Source organism: Diaphorina citri, unplaced genomic scaffold (genome assembly GCF_000475195.1).
Source record: "Diaphorina citri unplaced genomic scaffold, Diaci psyllid genome assembly version 1.1 scaffold4, whole genome shotgun sequence".
Lineage (NCBI taxonomy): Eukaryota > Metazoa > Arthropoda > Insecta > Hemiptera > Psyllidae > Diaphorina > Diaphorina citri.
The window spans coordinates 146,542-164,785 of NW_007377443.1; the positions used below are offsets into that span (position 1 = coordinate 146,542).

General features: G+C 40.4%; 2 protein-coding genes and 1 long non-coding RNA gene across 3 annotated transcripts in view; all 3 read right to left on the reverse strand.

The window, feature by feature from the left end:
* Positions 1-2,755: 2,755 nt before the first annotated feature.
* LOC103519462 (bestrophin-4) lies at positions 2,756-5,021 on the reverse strand. The gene has a single exon (XM_008484584.3). The coding sequence runs from the start codon at positions 4,894-4,896 to the stop codon at positions 2,854-2,856; it is 2,043 nt and encodes a 680-aa protein (XP_008482806.1). The 5' UTR covers positions 4,897-5,021; the 3' UTR covers positions 2,756-2,853.
* A 3,144-nt stretch (positions 5,022-8,165) lies between these two features.
* The window catches only part of LOC103521148 (DNA helicase MCM8), a gene marked incomplete in the record, with an annotated part of 12,586 nt that continues 2,507 nt past the window's right edge, over positions 8,166-18,244 (reverse strand). Inside the window, 7 exon segments of the mRNA XM_026829471.1 lie at positions 8,166-8,459; positions 14,894-14,986; positions 15,230-15,362; positions 15,689-15,819; positions 16,418-16,630; positions 17,202-17,362; positions 17,982-18,032. Of these exon segments, the coding sequence (XP_026685272.1) occupies positions 8,262-8,459; positions 14,894-14,986; positions 15,230-15,362; positions 15,689-15,819; positions 16,418-16,630; positions 17,202-17,362; positions 17,982-18,032 (980 nt within the window).
* Positions 10,161-12,535, reverse strand: LOC113471848. Its single transcript, XR_003394398.1, has 2 exons — positions 12,328-12,535; positions 10,161-10,276 (listed from the first exon to the last, which is right to left on the reverse strand). It is a non-coding gene; the product is annotated as an uncharacterized LOC113471848 (long non-coding RNA).

Below are 18,244 nucleotides of genomic sequence, written 5' to 3' on the forward strand. Positions count from 1 at the left end.
AGGATAGGAGAAAGCCAGCCGTTCTGAGAACGAACATTAATCTCATCAGGATAAAATCAGTCCGGGGAGGGAATCGAACCCGTAGCCTAGCGGTTACAATTCAGACGCGCTACCATGCAAGCTACTTTTTTCCCCATCCGTGACACAGGCTCTGCTTCCCCATCCGTGGCACAAGCTCTGCTTATACGGATGGGTATAGCATTTATAAGAAAAATGTATGTTCTGAGTTTTTTGTCGATCAAATATAAATACGAAAGAATGCATACTAACTCATTGACTGAGTAAATATAAATGGAAACTTGTTAACTAGGCTGGATTACACCTACCTTGGAATTGCTGAAAATCGTTGGCAATGGTTAGAATAGCAAGTTCAGAGAGCAAGGGCACCCGATCCAAATCCCAATTCTTGTCACACGCGTCGATCAAATTCTCCCCTTCTGATTCTTCTACCACTTCCTCCTCCTCTTCCTCATCATCATATTCCTCCTCTTCATCCTGCTCCTTCCTTTCCTTCAACTCGCCATCTCCTGGTAGAGAGGAGGGAATTAATCAAAATGTCTTTTTACTTACCCAAGTAACCAAAATAGGATTCTATCCAGGTAGACATGAGGATAGGATTCTATCCCGATTTTACCCGGGTAGAAACCGTACAAATGTTCTGCTTTCAGACGACTTTCTTTCTCCAATAACTTATCAAATAGTTTAGGCTTAGGAGATGTCACACATCGTAAAAGAAATATGTGTTTTTTTTTTTTTTTTTTTTTTTTTTTTTCTCTCGACAGAGGGAGCTTAGCTGTAACTACTAAGGTCTTATCGTCCCGAAATCAAAAGAGAAAGAAGGAAGACAGGATAGAGAAAGCCAGCCGTTCTGAGAACGAACATTAATCTCATCAGGATAAAATCAGTCCGGGGAGGGAATCGAACCCGTAGCCTAGCGGTTACAATTCAGACGCGCTACCATGCAAGCTACTTTTTTCCCCATCCGTGACACAGGCTCGATTTTCAGCAATTCCAAGGTAGGTGTAATCCAGCCTAGTTAACAAGTTTCCATTTATATTTACTCAGTCAATGAGTTAGTATGCATTCTTTCGTATTTATATTTGATCGACAAAAAACTCAGAACATACATTTTTCTTATAAATGCTATACCCATCCGTATAAGCAGAGCTTGTGCCACGGATGGGGAAGCAGAGCCTGTGTCACGGATGGGGAAAAAAGTAGCTTGCATGGTAGCGCGTCTGAATTGTAACCGCTAGGCTACGGGTTCGATTCCCTCCCCGGACTGATTGGCTTGAACATGTAAACCCACCTAACAGGTTCAATAGAATTTTTCTAAGCCAGATGTATTAGGTATTTGTGACCTAAGCCTTGTTGCACACATTTCGATTGCACAGTATGAGCATTGAGCACATTTCAATTGAATAGGTTGGCAAAAGGTGAGAACATTGGACTCAATTTTGAGAGAGTATAAATGAGACACCTGAAAGTTGTACTGAAATTTTTATGAAAAGTAATAAAATATGTGGGTACATAACATTATGTAAAATAATTTATCATCCAACTTGTGTATTTGTTCATTCAAAACCTGCATCAAAATAGAAAGTTTGTTGTACGAGTCGGCTCAGTTCTATCGGATCCCAAACAACAACCCAACGGAAATACCATCCAACGTGTGTATTTTTTACTTTGAAATTAGTGGTTAATAATATTACAAATAATACTCGTAATACCTTGATATTATCTGTCTAGAAGTGATCATTCTCATTTTATTAACAAATTCGTACTAGGCATCCTACTGTACAGGTAACTTCAAACGATGTTTTTTTTTTTTTTTTTTTTTTTTTTTGGTTCTTTTTCCAGCTGCACTCTCTTCCTTATAGCTATAAACGACATTGTCGCTAATGTCCACCCTAAGGTTGAATCCTGTATCTTCGCAGACGATTGTATCCCAACAATGTCATTGCTAGCTTCCAAGACAGGACAGAAGTTTAGGTGTGAAGAGTTCATAGGGGCATTTAAGGAGCATAAAGAATAACAGTGATGTTAAACCCATTAAAAAAGTAATAATGAGAATGTTCTACCTAGTTGAATACAGAAACTAGTAGGTAGTTAGGTACTAGAAAATATCAGTAAATGAAACACACCAGTTGAATCACCATTATTAAACATTGTCCTCTAGCATCCCAATATTTCCCAACAATGTCATTGCTAGCTTCCAAGACAGGACAGAAGTTTACGTTTGAAGAGTTCATAGGGGCATTTAAGGAGCATAAAGAATAACAGTGATGTTAAACCCATTAAAAAAGTAATAATGAGAATGTTCTACCTTAGATAGTTGTTTCTCTTCTCTCTGCCTCTCTCCAATAGATCCTCGTCCATGTAACTGATACAAATTTCATCTCCACTGGCAATATCTCGAGTAGCAACCATGTTGAGAACAAAATTGCTGTACGGGAACTTGATTTCTGCGTTGGGGACACAACTGTGATTACTGGAACTTTGAAGCTTGTACAGAGCGGAGCCTTCATTGTTGAGGAATTCACAACCAGAATCTGAGAAGCAATATTATTAATAATAATACAGAAACTTAAATAGAAGGGATCAATGTACATATACTTCTTTAACATAGGGTCTTTCTTAGCTGATGTAACCTCTGGATACAGAAACTTAAATAGAAGGGATCAATGTACATATACTTCTTTAACATAGGGTCTTTCTTAGCTGATGTAACCTCTGGTAATAATAATGAAATGTCTTTTGAACTCCCTGGGTTATCTTAGGTTGTCATTGTCACATGTTTAGGTACAATCTATAGATTGTGTAATAGGTATTTGGTATTTATGGACTGAACAATCACTCAGCCTGTGCTATTATACCTTCTCCTGGTGGTACTACTTCTACAGGCTCCTCCACTGGTTTATCTTGTTCACTTGTGTGAGAAGGAGCTGCACTGATACTTCTTACCAATTTCACACTCATTTTCTCTTGCTGTCTACTTCTTTTTAGACTTTCAAATGCAGCTTTAGCATCTGAATCTTTGAATGTACTAGAATTTCGTCTGGAGCTATGTACTGTGCTAGAACCATCTGAGCTCATTAAATCATTGTCAAATGCTCCAAGATCGAAATTTTCTTCATTGGGAGTTGTGGGGGCTCCAGTAAATATTTCTGCATAAGTGCCACTCGACCGAGCAGACGAATCTGGACGATTTCTGGGATAATCTGAATTTGGATTAGTAGGAACATCAATAGGCAATGAAGATGGGATGTTACCTTCAGAAAAGATGTCCTGAGCAGCTCTTCTTGGTTCAAGACGTCCTGATGCAGTAATGGTCATCTGTTCATCTAACTCTTCTATTACTTGATCTGTAATTCTCATACTAGTTCCAGCACTTTTAGCTAAATTGTCTGAACTTTGAGAAGCTGGTTTCATAGCTACTCCATCATTTGCACATGTTAGCTTATTATCATTTGAACCAGAAAATATTTTTCTCAAAGTCTGCATGGACCCTCCACTTATTTTATTTAGAGAATTAGCTATGCTCCCCATTCCCAGAGTGTTCATGCTGCTAGTAGAATCACAAGATATTGATTTTTCTCTTTCTCTCCGTGGCAACTTACTAGACACAGAGCCTATGATGAAATTTCGGTCATTTTCACTCTGACTATCTTCTTGTAACAAAGCATAGTTAGGGTTATTGCTACCTTCAACTTTGACAGAAGTAGGATTGGTATATTCTACTTGACATGCATCCACAGCAATGTTTGCAGTTGAGGGTTGAGGTATTTTTTCTCTGAAAGGTTCTGCTGCTGAAGTATAAGGTAGTTCTGATGGAAACACATCATCCCAGTACTGGTCTCTTACAAGATCTGGATGTTCATGATGCATACCATCTACTATCAGATAAGAAACTTGAATGTTTCTATCAATCATCCAGTTCACTTCAAAATCTTCATCATCATCCCCAAATGGGTTTATTAAAACTTCAGCTACTTTGAGCCACCCCATGTAGAAGAAAAACTGCAATATAGTAAAAATTGGGAAATAGAGGTCAATGTAGTTGTTATGTATTCTTAGTGGATGAGATGTATCACTTTCTGCTGGTACATCAAGCCACTGTCTTCCCATGATAGTAGTAATAAGGAATGAGTACACAGCCAGAGTTACTACCTGAGTATATACAAGTGGTACACTTACTGTATCATAACTAAGAAGTTTACCACATTGCCCCCGTATTCTATTCAACTCATCAATGATAGATTTTACACTGAAGTCATCTCGCACCCTGCCTTCTTTCCTTGCTCTTGTAACAACGGATGCTGCCCATACAATAGGCATCCAATGCTTGGGAGGGCCTGGAAATTTGTCATTTATAGCTGAAATAATATTCTTTTCATTTTCCAGCAGTAAACCAACTTCAACAAAATGATCTAGAGATGGAAATCTTTTCTTCACTCTTGGACTGATATTAGCAAGGACCATAGTAATGCAAACACAAACATATCTCATAATGGTACGTCTCATCATTCTGCCTCGTTCATCTTGCCCATGCACTTGAGAACTGACATAAACAGCCATTGCATCTGGCCATGGGATATTATTATATTGATCCCACCATCTTGTCATAATAATAGAAATGTAAAAACCAAGCACAAAGGATAAAGGTATGAGGTTACTGTAAGTATCACAGTACTCCACTATGCTTTCAAATGTTTTCTTCTGCTCTGGGTTCAACTGATATCTGTATGTTAGATTCAAAGCATAATAAAGAGTAAGATAAGCCATCAAGTCAGGCCATACTAGCTTGTAAATACTGCCTCTCCATCTGGCAAGGAGTTTGAGAAAACATCCAAACCCTGTGCAGCTTGCAACCTCTGCTGTGTAAGTAACTGTCATTTTAACCACTTACCTACTATACATTAATGTTACCTCAACATTGCTCACTTATTTTAGTCTTCAGAGTGCACTATATTATAGATACTTTCACATTTTTTTTTAGTAAATAGGTCACTGTGGAGTTGAATACATGTACGTATATGATTTATGTAAATAAAGTTTGATCAATTTGTGTCTCTTCTAGACTTCCCACACAGGCACACAGACTACACGAGTCTGATGTAGCAGTTGTTTTATAGCTTGGAAATAAAAACGGCGTTTGAACACTCATTTTTTTTCTTCTTCTTTTAGACCATGTAGCGCTCCAGATATTATAATTTTATGTCAGTCTTTCATGAATAAATCTGAGAGCAAGAGCTCTCCGCTCTGTTGAGTTTTCCTACCAAATTGACGATGACCTCACAGGAGAACTCTACAACCATATTACGAAGTTAAATAGGTTTTAATTATTATTATTATATTATTTTTACTTTCTATATTCAAGAGGTTTGATAGAGGGAACAACGAAGGTTTCATCGTCCCAAAATCGAAGAGAGGAGGACAGGATAGGAGAAAGTCAGATGTTCCGAGAACGAATAATCTGTTTAGGAAAAAGTTTGCCCCGGGCGGAATTCTAACCCGTGACTCAGCTCCTATAAGACAGGCAAAGCTACCCTCCTCGCTAGCTGGAGGTTACAAAGGGTTTTATCTTTATCATGCTTCAAAGGAAGAGCATAGGTCCTCATGGTGGTTGAATGCGGTTCGGGACGGGCCAAGTAATCTCGGCTAGAAAGTCTAGAGACCCTCAACCCCCTCGGTGCAGCTACACCGCTACAAAAAGTACAACAGCACACACCAACAACAACACACACCAACACCAACACAATGTTTTTACCTATCTGGTTATCCGTGAGATCCAGATGCGTCAAATTGTTCTCGGCGATCACAATGGTTGCGATTTCAATAGCAGACACATCGCCCAGTGCGCAATGATTGAAATGCAACTCCTCAAGCGGTACATAGTACGTCAGAGTGCTCCATAAGTCCTCGCACATCTCATCTGTTATACGACATCGATGCACCCTGTGCGTCAAACAGAAGATACCGTAATGTAATAGAAAGTCGTGTGATCTTCACACCAGAACCAGGACCCAAAGTTGTAACTTTGCCAAGAAAGTCTTTATTCTGCTATTGCCATTCGGCGAAAGCTAAAGCCGCTAGAACAACAACAACAACGTTCTTCGAACACCTGAAAACGAAATTATTTTTTCGGGCATGGAACCACTTAAGTTAAGAACTGTGAAACTTGGTTTGTTCTTACGGACGAGTACAGTAAGATTCCGGAACTTACCACAAAGTTGTGTGAGTAATTTGATCTCAAATTCCACAACTTGAGAAGGCTTGATGTGTTCGATAAAATGTTGGCACGCATATTCCAAGTACATTCGCTTCCAAGAGTTCTCATGATGGTAGCAGGTGAATTTCTGAAGAATAAATTAATTAATACTAATAAAAATAATATAAGAATTAATCAAATTTTTTGATTGAATAATAATCTTTCTTATATTATAAGAACAAGATCCATTCACTCATTCACATTTCACATTTCATAGTTCACACACTGATCGCTCCATCTCGAGAACCACAACACCTAGAAAGCTGAAATTTGGTAGGCATATTCCTTTTATGGTCTAGGTGTGCAATAAGAAAGGATTTTGCGAAAATCTAAACCGATCCTGAGATATGATCAATTTTTGATCGCTGAAATCTCCATAAGAAATACACAGAGTGCAGAGACTGCGGGATAGAAAACTTTTCCTCGCTCGCCTAATATTTGAGTTTCGTTTATGTTTTTAGTTTGATAACTACAAGTTCGGCCATGCCTTTTCCACAAGTTTGGCCATGCCTCGGGATGAACTAGCGGGATTCCGGAGCGAAGCGACGGAATTCAGCTAGTTAATAAATAAGATCGAAAGGTAGAGGAGAGTTCAAATTGATGATCTAGCCAGCCTAGGGACCTTGGAAGCTGGCGCATCTGCAAGCTTTGCAGATATTTTTAGTATATTACCTACATTTGGCGGCCCCAAAATGTCCATATTATATATATTGAACGGCTTCGCGGACCACCTGAAACCTGCCGGCGGACCACCTAGTGGTCCGCGGACCACCAGTTGGGAACCACTGTTTTAGACCATGTAGCGCTCCAGATATTATAATTTTATGTCAGTCTTTCATGAATTAATCTGAGAGCAAGAGCTCTCCGCTCTGTTGAGTTTTCCTACCAAATTGACGATGACCTCACAGGAGAACTCTACAACCATATTACGATTACGTTTATAGACTTATCTAGCTCGCTTATTCATTACCTACCTCTAATGCTGTCAGCTCCGGTAGAATAAGACTGAGATCTACATAGCTAAACTCTACACGTCCATCGTCCGTAGCCACTTCTTCAATAAGCAGCTGGCCTATGACCAATCTCTTGACGTAGTCTTCTGTAAATAGTAAAAATGAACTCTCTGTAAGTTTTTTTTCCTTCTTCTTCTTCTCTAAGCGCTATGTCAGAGGGAAGTGTAACAATGGAGGTCTTATAGTCCCAAAATCGAAGAGAGAAGGAGGACAGGATAGGTCGATAGGAGAAAGCCAGTCGTTCCAAGAACGAACCTTAACAGTTAAAGTAAGGGGGAAATATCTAAAGTTCGACTCAGGCGGGAATCGAACTCCGACCTAGCGCTTACAACCGAGGCGTGCTCCTTTTCAGATAGCGTCTGGCTGTGGGACTATAAACAGGGAGGAGAACAGCTAACCCTAACCAGCCTAACTAGCTGGCAGTTCTTCAAAGGGTTCTCTCTGCTTTTAAAGACCAAGCACAAGTCCTCACAATGGTTGACTGCGGTTCAGGACGAGCCAGCCAATTCAACATGGCTAGAGCTAGAGACCATCACCCCGGTGTATAGCAGATACAAAAAGATATCTTTATTCTGCTATTGCCATTCGGCGAAAGCTAAAGCCGCTAAAACAACAACAACGTTCTTCGAACACCTGAAAACGAAATTATTTTTTCGGGCATGGAACCACTTAAGTTAAGAACTGTGAAACTTGGTTCCTTACCGGGCAGGAATAGAACCCGCGACCTAGCTCTTCAGATTTTCTATTTGCATTCAAAACCAGCCTGACCCAAACTGACCAAAATGAATAATTCAGAAATATTCATAATAGACTCTTGATTGGAAGGTAACTGCTAGGCACCTAACCCTTAGACCTCCATTATTATGTGGTCAATTTCTCAAATGAATGAGGATAAAATTCCATGCCTCGGCTGGGTTCGAACCCGCGCCCTCCTATTTACCAGGCGAGTGTCTTAACCACTACGCTACCAAGGCAGGTTAGAAATATTCAGCTAGATAAAAACCGAAACTCACGTTACTCTTGGAACTGAAGCCGGAACCATGCTGAGATCTCGTGAAGTCAATGCCTCCCCCTCCATTCAGCGAAGTATCTATCAGGCTCCACTTCATGATATCTATCACGTCCTGGGCATCTTGCTTACTAGCCTCCTCTCTAAGCTCACATTTAGCCCGGGCCTGTGAAAAATAAAATTGACTTGCTGTTATCAGTGGGTACCTCCGCGCCCCGTAATTTGTTACAGAAAAATATATATTCGGGATTCGAACCCGTTATACAGACTATAAAGTCCACCTACTTATCTTCTTCTTCGCCTTTTCCCGTGTACAGACAGGGTCAGCATTTTTCGTCAGCCTCTCAATCAGCCCTAACTTTAAGAGTGGATGCCCTTCGCACTCAACGTTTGCTATTTCTTTAGCAAGGGAAATTTAGGCTGGTATGCTCCCTGTTTAAGTCCCCCAGCCACAGTGTAAAAAAAAAAAAAATATTAATAATATAAAAAAAAAAAAAGAGGACTGGACAGAAAAAGTCAGCCGTTCCGACAACGAACCGAATTTGTTTGGGATTAAAGTTCGTCCCGGGCGCGAGTCGAACTCGGGACCTAGCGCTTACAAGGCAGACGCGCTACCCTCCAAGCCATTTCGGCTGGCTAATATCTCCACTCTACAAAAGGTACTTGATGGTCCGAGGACCTAAGGCGAAGGAAAAGTAAATAACATTTGTCTCTTAGTTTTACCTTTGAACGCCAGCCTAGTTAGCTTGGTTGGTAGCGCTTCTGCGTTCACCATAGTTTCCTTGCCTTCCTCTCTTCCCTAAATAAATACCCAATACCTTGTAAGCGTTAGGCCGCGGGTTCGATTCCCGCCCGGGGCGAATTTTATACTCGGATAATGTTCGTTTTCCGAACGGCTGGGCACAAGCTCTGCTTATACGGATGGGTATACCATTTATAAGAAAAATGTATGTTCTGAGTTTCGGCCCCAAACTGTCCATATGGTATGCAGATAGGTTATGTTTGTTTGGTTTGTTCTGAGTTTTTTGTCGATCAAATATAAATGGAAACTTGTTAATTAATTGATGTACTTACTTTCCATTTGTGTATGCACGCCCTTTTCCAGTAGTAAGAGTCTGGAATTAAGGGCACACTCAGTTCCAAGGGTAGATCATGTCCATATGGTATGCAGATAGGTTATGTTTGTTTGGTTTGTTCCGAGTTTTTTGTCGATCAAATATAAATGGAAACTTGTTAATTAATGTACTTACTTTCCATTTGTGTATGCACGCCCTTTTCCAGTAGTAAGAGTCTGGAATCAAGGGCACACTCAGTTCCAAGGGTAGATCCAAAGGCAGTTCTTCAAGTAGTATGTTCCAATCTTCTGGAGTCAGCGTAGCGTCTAGTGGTACTCCTGTGGGTTTGAACAAATGATTTTTTAAAGAGGTTTGACAGAGGGATCTTAGCTGTAACTACCAAGGTCTTATCGTCCCGAAATCGAAGAGAGAAAGAAGGAAGACAGGATAGGAGAAAGCCAGCCGTTCTGAGAACGAACATTAATCTCATCAGGATAAAATCAGTCCGGGGAGGGAATCGAACCCGTAGCCTAGCGGTTACAATTCAGACGCGCTACCATGCAAGCTACTTTTTTCCCCATCCGTGACACAGGCTCTGCTTCCCCATCCGTGGCACAAGCTCTGCTTATACGGATGGGTATAGCATTTATAAGAAAAATGTATGTTCTGAGTTTTTTGTCGATCAAATATAAATGGAAACTTGTTAACTAGGCTGGATTACACCTACCTTGGAATTGCTGAAAATTGTTGGCAATGGTTAGAATAACAAGTTCAGAGAGCAAGGGCACCCGATCCAAATCCCAATTCTTGTCACACGCGTCGATCAAATTCTCCCCTTCTGATTCTTCTACCACTTCCTCCTCCTCTTCCTCATCATCATATTCCTCCTCTTCATCCTGCTCCTTCCTTTCCTTCAACTCGCCATCTCCTGGTAGAGAGGAGGGAATTAATCAAATGTCTTTTTACTTACGCAAGTAACCAAAATAGGCTTCTATTCAGGTAGAAACGAGGATAGGATTCTATCCCGATATTCTATTCTACGGGTAGAAACCGTACAAATGTTCTGCTTTCAGACGACTTTCTTTCTCCAATAACTTATCAAATAGCTTAGGCTTAGGAGATGTCACACATCGTAAAAGAAATATGTTTTTTTTTTTTTTTTTTTTTTTTTTCATTTTCTCTCTCTCTCTTTATGAATTTTTAGAGAAAAATTTTTTTCTTGCTAACGAATTAACACAGTTAAAAGTCAGTATGGCAAACGGCCCTAAAGGATGGGTTAAGCTTCTACGAATCTATTCCTATTAAAATATCTTGATTAGAATAGAATATACCTTGTTTATCCTGCTCGAATGAGACTAAAAAGTCCCTTTACCCCAGCAGTCTAAACAGGGTCTCGTCGTGTATTTTATGGGTTTAACATGGTACAATACATTTGATGTACCAAACTTATATTTAGGTTTATAAATGGCCCCCTTTTTTTTGTCTCTATTGTTGAAGTTATTATGATACCTGCGAGTTATTGTATTTAAAACGTTCAAAAATAAAATACTTAAAGAAAGTATTGTTGAAAAAAAAAACAGCTAAGAAGTCTATGTCAATGTTTCGATCTCTACCCAGTAGCTTTTCATCTTCTTCTTCTTCTTCTTCCTCCTCTATTTCCTCTTCTTCCACATCATCAGAGTCAGAATGATATTCATCATCAGATAGGGTAATACGCTCAGGTGGCGCATACACGGTCAATGTGTTCTTGTCGATAGTATGGGGAACACGCATTCTCACGATAGGAGTTCAAAAAAAAAAAAAATAATAAAACGTTCAATAATCACTTTGAAATTGGAAAATTAAAGGAATACGAGTTTAAAATGAAATTAAAACACTAAAAGATTATACATAGGTACAGTCATTTTTTTAAGAGGATTGACAGAGGGAACTGTATTAGGTAAGTACTAAGGTCTTATCGTCCCGAAATCGAAGAGACAAAAAGACAGGATAGGAGAAAGCCAGCCGTTCCGAAAACGAACATTATCCGTTCAGGATAAGATCCGCCCTGGGCGGGAATCGAACCCGCGGCCTAGCGCTTACAAGGCAGGCGCGCTATCAACCAAGTTATTTAGGCTGGCAATTATACAGTCAAATTGGCAAGAGAAAGTTGAGTATAAGTAGTGCTTTATTTAGACTGTCAGTTTAGAACAAGTTGAGAAATGGAAATTGAAATACACTGTCCAAAATTTCGTCCCGAAATCTTTTCTAGTGATTTTTTCCAATGATTTTTGAAGGTCCAAATACATTTAAGAAATAAATACATTTAAGTTCAGGTAATTTTAGTTCAAATTAATAAATCGTTATTGTAAAGACGAGATGATTCTAAAATAAAAGCGACTTGGTTGCACTACAATTAAAACACCAAACATGAAAACTTCTGGAGGATAGGATAGGGTTAGAGTTTTTAGGTAAACAATATCACGTTGCCATGGAAATCAATAAACAAAAGCGGCTCGTGACTAAAGAATAGATATTTTCGAAGTCTTGTTCAGATTTACCCAGCGGTGATAGCATGCTGAATGCATTAGTTCCCAATGGTTCACTGAGGTTAAGGAACGTTGGGCGTGGTTGGTATCTGGATGGGTGACTATCTGGGAAAACGTTAGCAGTTGTACAGTGACGCAAAAAAAGTTCATTTTTACAGCTAACTTTTATGATGGACGTTCCCCAGGATCACCAAAGTTAAGCAACGTCATATGTTTAACTACCATTACATGCTGGCACCGATCGCTATGGGCATTTATATTATACAAAGCTACTCATTTTCCTCACGAGGCTGAGTGGGCCCCGCAACAACCAGTCACGGAACCAATCATTTGCATGATACAATTTTTTTGACCCGCCCGGAATCGAACTCGGGTCTTCCGGGTGGAAGGCGAGTGCAGTGACCACTACGCCATTGGAGCTGACTACTACGAAATGAGTTTGAGTACTCACCGTTTTGACGTCAGTAGTCAACAGACATTAGCTGGTATAGTTGTTTTCCCTTCTTCAGTAGAAAGCCTTGATCATTAAGGGAGGTGAGAAATGTGAAGAAATTATCCACGCTAATATTGGCAGAGGTTGCTAGCTGTTTGAGTTCTGTTACCGTGAACACTGATCTGGACTGAACCTCGGCCTTTTTCTGCAGAACCGAAATGAACTTCTTGGCCTGGAAATTTAAAGGAATAGTCCAGTTTTTACTTTCCTTATCCTATAGGAATGACAACTACATAACTATTATAAATGAACTCCCCACCCGTGGCACAAGCTCTGCTTTTAAGGATGGGTATACCATTTATACGAATTTTGTATGTTCTGATGTTGTTATGTTGTAAATGGAAACTTGATAATAATAATAACTGGAGCTGACTACTTCGAAATGAATTTGAGTACTCACCGTTTTGACGTCAGTAGTCAACAGACATTAGCTGGTACAGCTGTTTTCCCTTCTTCAGTAGAAAGCCTTGATCATTAAGGGAGGTGAGAAATGTGAAGAAATTATCCACACTAATATTGGCAGAGGTCGCTAGCTGTTTGAGTTCTGTTACCGTGAACACTGATCTGGACTGAACTTCGGCCTTTTTCTGCAGAACCGAAATGAACTTCTTGGCCTGGAAATTTAAAGGAATAGTCCAGTTTTTACTTTCCTTATCCTATAGGAAGGAAAGTAATGTAATCGGGTCAAATTTTCGATGGCCAGATTTTAGTGTCAAAACACGTTTTGAGGTCCCTAGAGCCTAAATCCAAAGTTTCAGCCATTGGTCCGTGTGTGTGTCTTATGTGCTAAGCTAGGGGGATTACCTCTAGGCGCCACGGCACAACAGGCGTGTAGCATTTGTGACTTGCCCAGTCCTGGGTCATTCCATTCTACAGCCCAAAAAGAAAAAAAAAATATGTGCTAGGCTAGGGGGATTACCTCTAGGCGCCACGGCACAACAGGCGTGTAGCATTTGTGACTTGCCCAGTCCTGGGTCATTCCATTCTACAGCCCAAAAAGAAAAAAAAAATATGTGCTAGGCTAGGGGGATTACCTCTAGGCGCCACGGCACAACAGGCGTGTAGCATTTGTGACTTGCCCAGTCCTGGGTCACCCACTATCAACACATGGGCATCCCCCCGACTGCCATTGGTCGAATGACACCCTCCAAACAAAGCTAGGAGTAGGCCGGCTTTCACCATTTCATGTCCAAATATGGAGGGACATAGCGAGTTGACTAGGAGTTTGAAGAGGTTCGGCTCTGCTTGAATATCCTGGAACATAAGTTCAAGTTAACCCCCGCCCCGGTTCTACGATCTCATGTTGACCGATAGGAACCAGTCCGAGCGATAATGCTCGGAGAATGTTTGATTAAAATGAGAAAAAAAAAAAAAAAAAAAATTCCAACATTTCAAATCATTTTAAAACTCTTTGAAAAACAAATGAGAAAAAAAAAAAAAAAAACTGCCATCATTTCAACTCATTTTAAACCTCTGTGAAACACATCTATGGACGGTGATCATCTAAAGAACCTACCCCAGTGCTGACCTTGTAGAAAGATATTGGGACGCAAGAGGGAGAATGGCCTAGGGGTCAAGTTCCTTGACATTTGAAAAAAAAACAACAAAAGCCCGTCGGTGAATTAATGGTTAAGACTCTCTCTCCTGGTAATCAGAAGGGCGCTGCGCGCTGATTCAATGTCGGAAGAGATATGGAATTTTATCAACATTGTTTGAAAATTAGATCACAGTAATATTAGTAGTCCACTGCTGGTGTAAAGGGACTCTTTAGTCCCATTCGAGCAGCATAAATAACACCATTTATTCTTATATTACCTGAATAGCATAATAGTCCTGCGTTTTGAACTCAATACCCAAATGTCCGCTCCCCTTGCTTGAAATGGAGTTGTTCTTATTATTCACAATGCTCACAGTATCAATGAAGAGGGTGCACATGTTGGCGGCTGCACTACTCTTCCTCAGTGCGGTTTCTTCGGATTTCTGTAGGAGAAAGAAGTACACATAAATGTAGGAGAAATCCAGCCTGTTCTTGAACAGTATAAAAGAACTACGATATTCGAAGTCCTATTTTGTAGATCGAATTCTTGGTTACTTACCGTAAACTGAGGTGACTTTGCACCACTTTTACTCAAATTTTTGGATACCTTGTTATAACTTTGCAACCAAATGGTTTTCAGCGTTCTGTTGATAAGGCAAGAGAGATATAAAGGGAACTGAACACAACGAAGGTCTTTTCTTACTGTCCGGAATCGAAGAGCGAAAGAGGACAGAATAGGAGAAAACCAGCCGATCTGAAAACAAACCTCGTCAGTATAATCAGTCAGGATAATGTACTACGCCCTGGGCAGGCCTCAACCTAGTGCTTGCAACGCGCTACCTTCTAAGCAAACTAGGCTGCACTTGTGGATGCATTTTTTTTTTTTTTTTTAATACCACTTGTCTATTTTGCCATGCTCGCTAAATGAAATATTTCGAAGACGGATGAATATAGATGATATGTGGGTATTTCATCTTCAAAACTAACCTGAGTTAGTCGGACTAGAGATTCCAGCTGTCTGGTTGTTACAGGTGTAGCGTCCACACTATGATGGTGCTTCCTCAAGTTTAGATAGAATTCCTGCAACAAAAAACATGCTCAAACTCAACACAGATATTGGATAATTTATTTAGCTCAAAAACGCCTCTAAACTAGTCTAAGCCCCGTTTCCAAATCGTACGGTTCGGCCGTTATTCAGGATCTCACAACTGAGAACGGGCCTTTAAACTGAAGGGTTATGGTGGTGCAGGTTGTACTTAGTCATGTACACCTTCCAAATGGTAAGTAAAGGACAAAAAAATTTAATAACACTTGGAAGCTTACCTGCAGAAGTAAAGCTGCCTCGGTGGAAAGTTCAGGCTTGGACACATATTTCCTGGCGTAGGCGAGGTACTTGTGAAGTAATGGAGCAGGTATGAGAGGTAACTCTTCGCCCGGCCCTGGTTTAAGTCTTTCACTGCAATTAATAGATTATTTATTATGAAAATACAAATAAATTATTAGGGCACTTAATAATAGTAAAAAAAACGTCACCGTTAGCCCAGTGGTAATGCGCTTTTATTCTCGTGTTGACCCGGCACTTAAATGGGAAGTATTGTGTCTCCTTTCGCCCGCCTGACGAGGGACATGATACGATACAAGACCACATGCGTTTAATGTAGCACTTGTTTCATTGCTACGAAATAAAAAACAGCAGGGAAACACTCATCTTTAAAATAAGGTAAATGAAAAAAATAAATAATAATCACTGATCACGTAAGTCTTCCCAGTACAATATCTCACCTCAAAGGTATATCACTCTGGACCGAGTTCGGATTCTCCGTGAAAGACTGAGTACTGTGGCTCGGGTTTCTATTTGATTGAAATCCAGACAGGGAAGCCATCACATGTTCGGACAGAAGTGTATCCAAGTGCTGCAAACAAGCGGAATTACTTGGAAATTAGCACAAACACTTTACATGCGAAGGTTGAGTCGATTGGAACACATCATATTATGTCTTCAGGCACACTTCATTTGGGGATCGTGTAGCTTGTAAGCGCTAGGTCGCGGGATCGATTCCCTCCCAGGGCGGATGTTATCCTAAGCAGATAAGGTTCGTTCTCGGAAGGGCTGGCTTTCTCCCCTGTCTTATTTCTCTCTTCGATTTCGGGACAGTAAGACGTCCGTTGTTACAGTTCCCTCTCAAATCTTATCCTATCCTGTCTTGCTCCTCTCTTTGCTTTCGGGCCGATAAGACCTTAGCAATTACAGTTCCCGCTATCAAAACTCTTTAATTTTTAATCTTTATTTCAAAATAATAGGTACATAACATACTTACTTCTCCTCCAAAGTTACTATTGTAACTTCTAAGAGGAGGTAAGTTAGATTACAACGATTTTTCTAACTAGATAAAAAAACAAATACAATTCTGCTAAAAAAAAAAAAAAAAAAAAAAAAAAAAAAAAAAAAACAATGTAAAAAAAATCAAACAAACAAATAAACAAAGACAACATTACAGGGGTCTCATTTACCTCATCCGGATTATCAAGCAATATAAACACCAGGTCAAATCGTGACAGCAGGGCTTGTCCCATGCGTAGGTTCTCAGCCACAGTCTTGGCCCGGTTATAATGTCCCCCTACTGGGTTAGCAGCAGCTATCACGGACGTGCGGGCCGGTAGAGAACAAACCACGCTGGCCTTGGCTATGCTAATACTTTGCTGTTCCATAGCTTCCAGGAGCGCCTGAAATTATTAGTACAACCCCCATTTTGTAGCCCAGTGGTAATGCGCTTGTTTGCCATGCAGAAGGTCCCAGGTTCGAATGGTATCGACAAAAAATTGTACTCGTTTTTCGATTGCAAATATTTCAACGGGTTACTTTCTGGTGTTCTCGTGTTGACACAGCACTTAAATGGGAAATAGTGTGTCTCTTCTCACCCATCTGATGAGAGGCATACCACGGGATGGGCATGCTACGACACATACCACTTAAGTAATGTAGCAGTTGTTTAATTGTAATAAATGCGGGAGTGTACTGCCTTGAAGTAATACCACGCATTGCCTTGGCAGTGTAACATAGCATCCCATTCTAAAAAGAAGAAAAAAGGGCTTTTGATCTTGCCACATACCTGATGCTGGGCGCTCATAGTGTGTCTCTTCTCACCCATCTGATGAGAGGCATACCACGGGATGGATGGACATTGTAATAAAAGCGGGAGTGTACTGCCTTGAAGTAATACCACGCATTGCCTTGGCAGTGTATAGCATCCCATTCTAAAAAGAAGAAAAAAGGGCTTTTGATCTTGCCACATACCTGATGCTGGGCGCTCATCTTATCAAACTCATCAATACAACAAACACCTTGATCTGCCAGAACCAAAGCTCCGGCCTCCAACGCGAAATCTCCTCCTCCTTCTCTAGACAAGGTCACTGTGAGTCCTGATGTTGTACTCGTGTTGCCACACACATACACACCTGAAGATGAAACAATGATGGAACAAAATATTAGTGGTATTAGAAGCATGTGGTCTGTGTCGTAGCATGCCCATCCCATAGTATTTCCCTCATCAGATGGGCGAGAAGAGACACAATACTTCCCATTTAGGTGCTGGGTCAACACGAGAACACCAGAAAGAAACCCGTTGAAATAGACATGTGATCTGTGTCGTAGCATGCCCATCCCATAGTGTTTCCCTCGTCAGATGGGCGAGAAGAGACTCAATACTTCCCATTTAGGTGCTGGGTCAACACGAGAACACCCGAAAGAAACCTGTTGAAATAGCTTGAAGGGTAAGCGCTAGGTCGCGGGTTCGATTTCCGCCCTGGCCTGATTTTATCCTGAACGGATAAGGTTCCTTCTCGGAACGCCTGGCTTTTTCCTATCCTATCTCCCTTCTCTCTTAGATTTCGGGACAATAAGACCTTAGTAGTTATAGTTCCCTGTATCAAATCTCTTACTTCTTTTGTTTAGACCTTGTTTAGACTGCAAGAATAAAGGGACTTTTCAGGCCTATGCTGGTAGTATAAACAAGGTATATTCCATTCTACAGCCCAAAAAGAAAAAAAAAAATATGTGCTAAGCTAGGGGGATTACCTCTAGGCGCCACGGCACAACAGGCGTGTAGCATTTGTGACTTGCCCAGTCCTGCGAGAAATCAATCGGTGTACATGTAAGGGTTCTAGGAATGATGGTTCACGAAATATGCGCTTGTAACAAGCCAATATCAAAAATTTTTGAAAGTTATATCCACTTTTTTTTAGACTAATGATTTACGAGATACATTGCCATCAAAAATTTTGTCAAAAGAGAACGAATGTGCCATCAAATTCATTACAAGTACATACAAGACGAGTATT

Coding starts and splice junctions, on each gene's coding strand:
- LOC103519462 (XM_008484584.3), bottom strand. CDS start 4,896: ATGACAGTTACTTACACAGCAGAGGTTGCAAGCTGCACAGGGTTTGGA.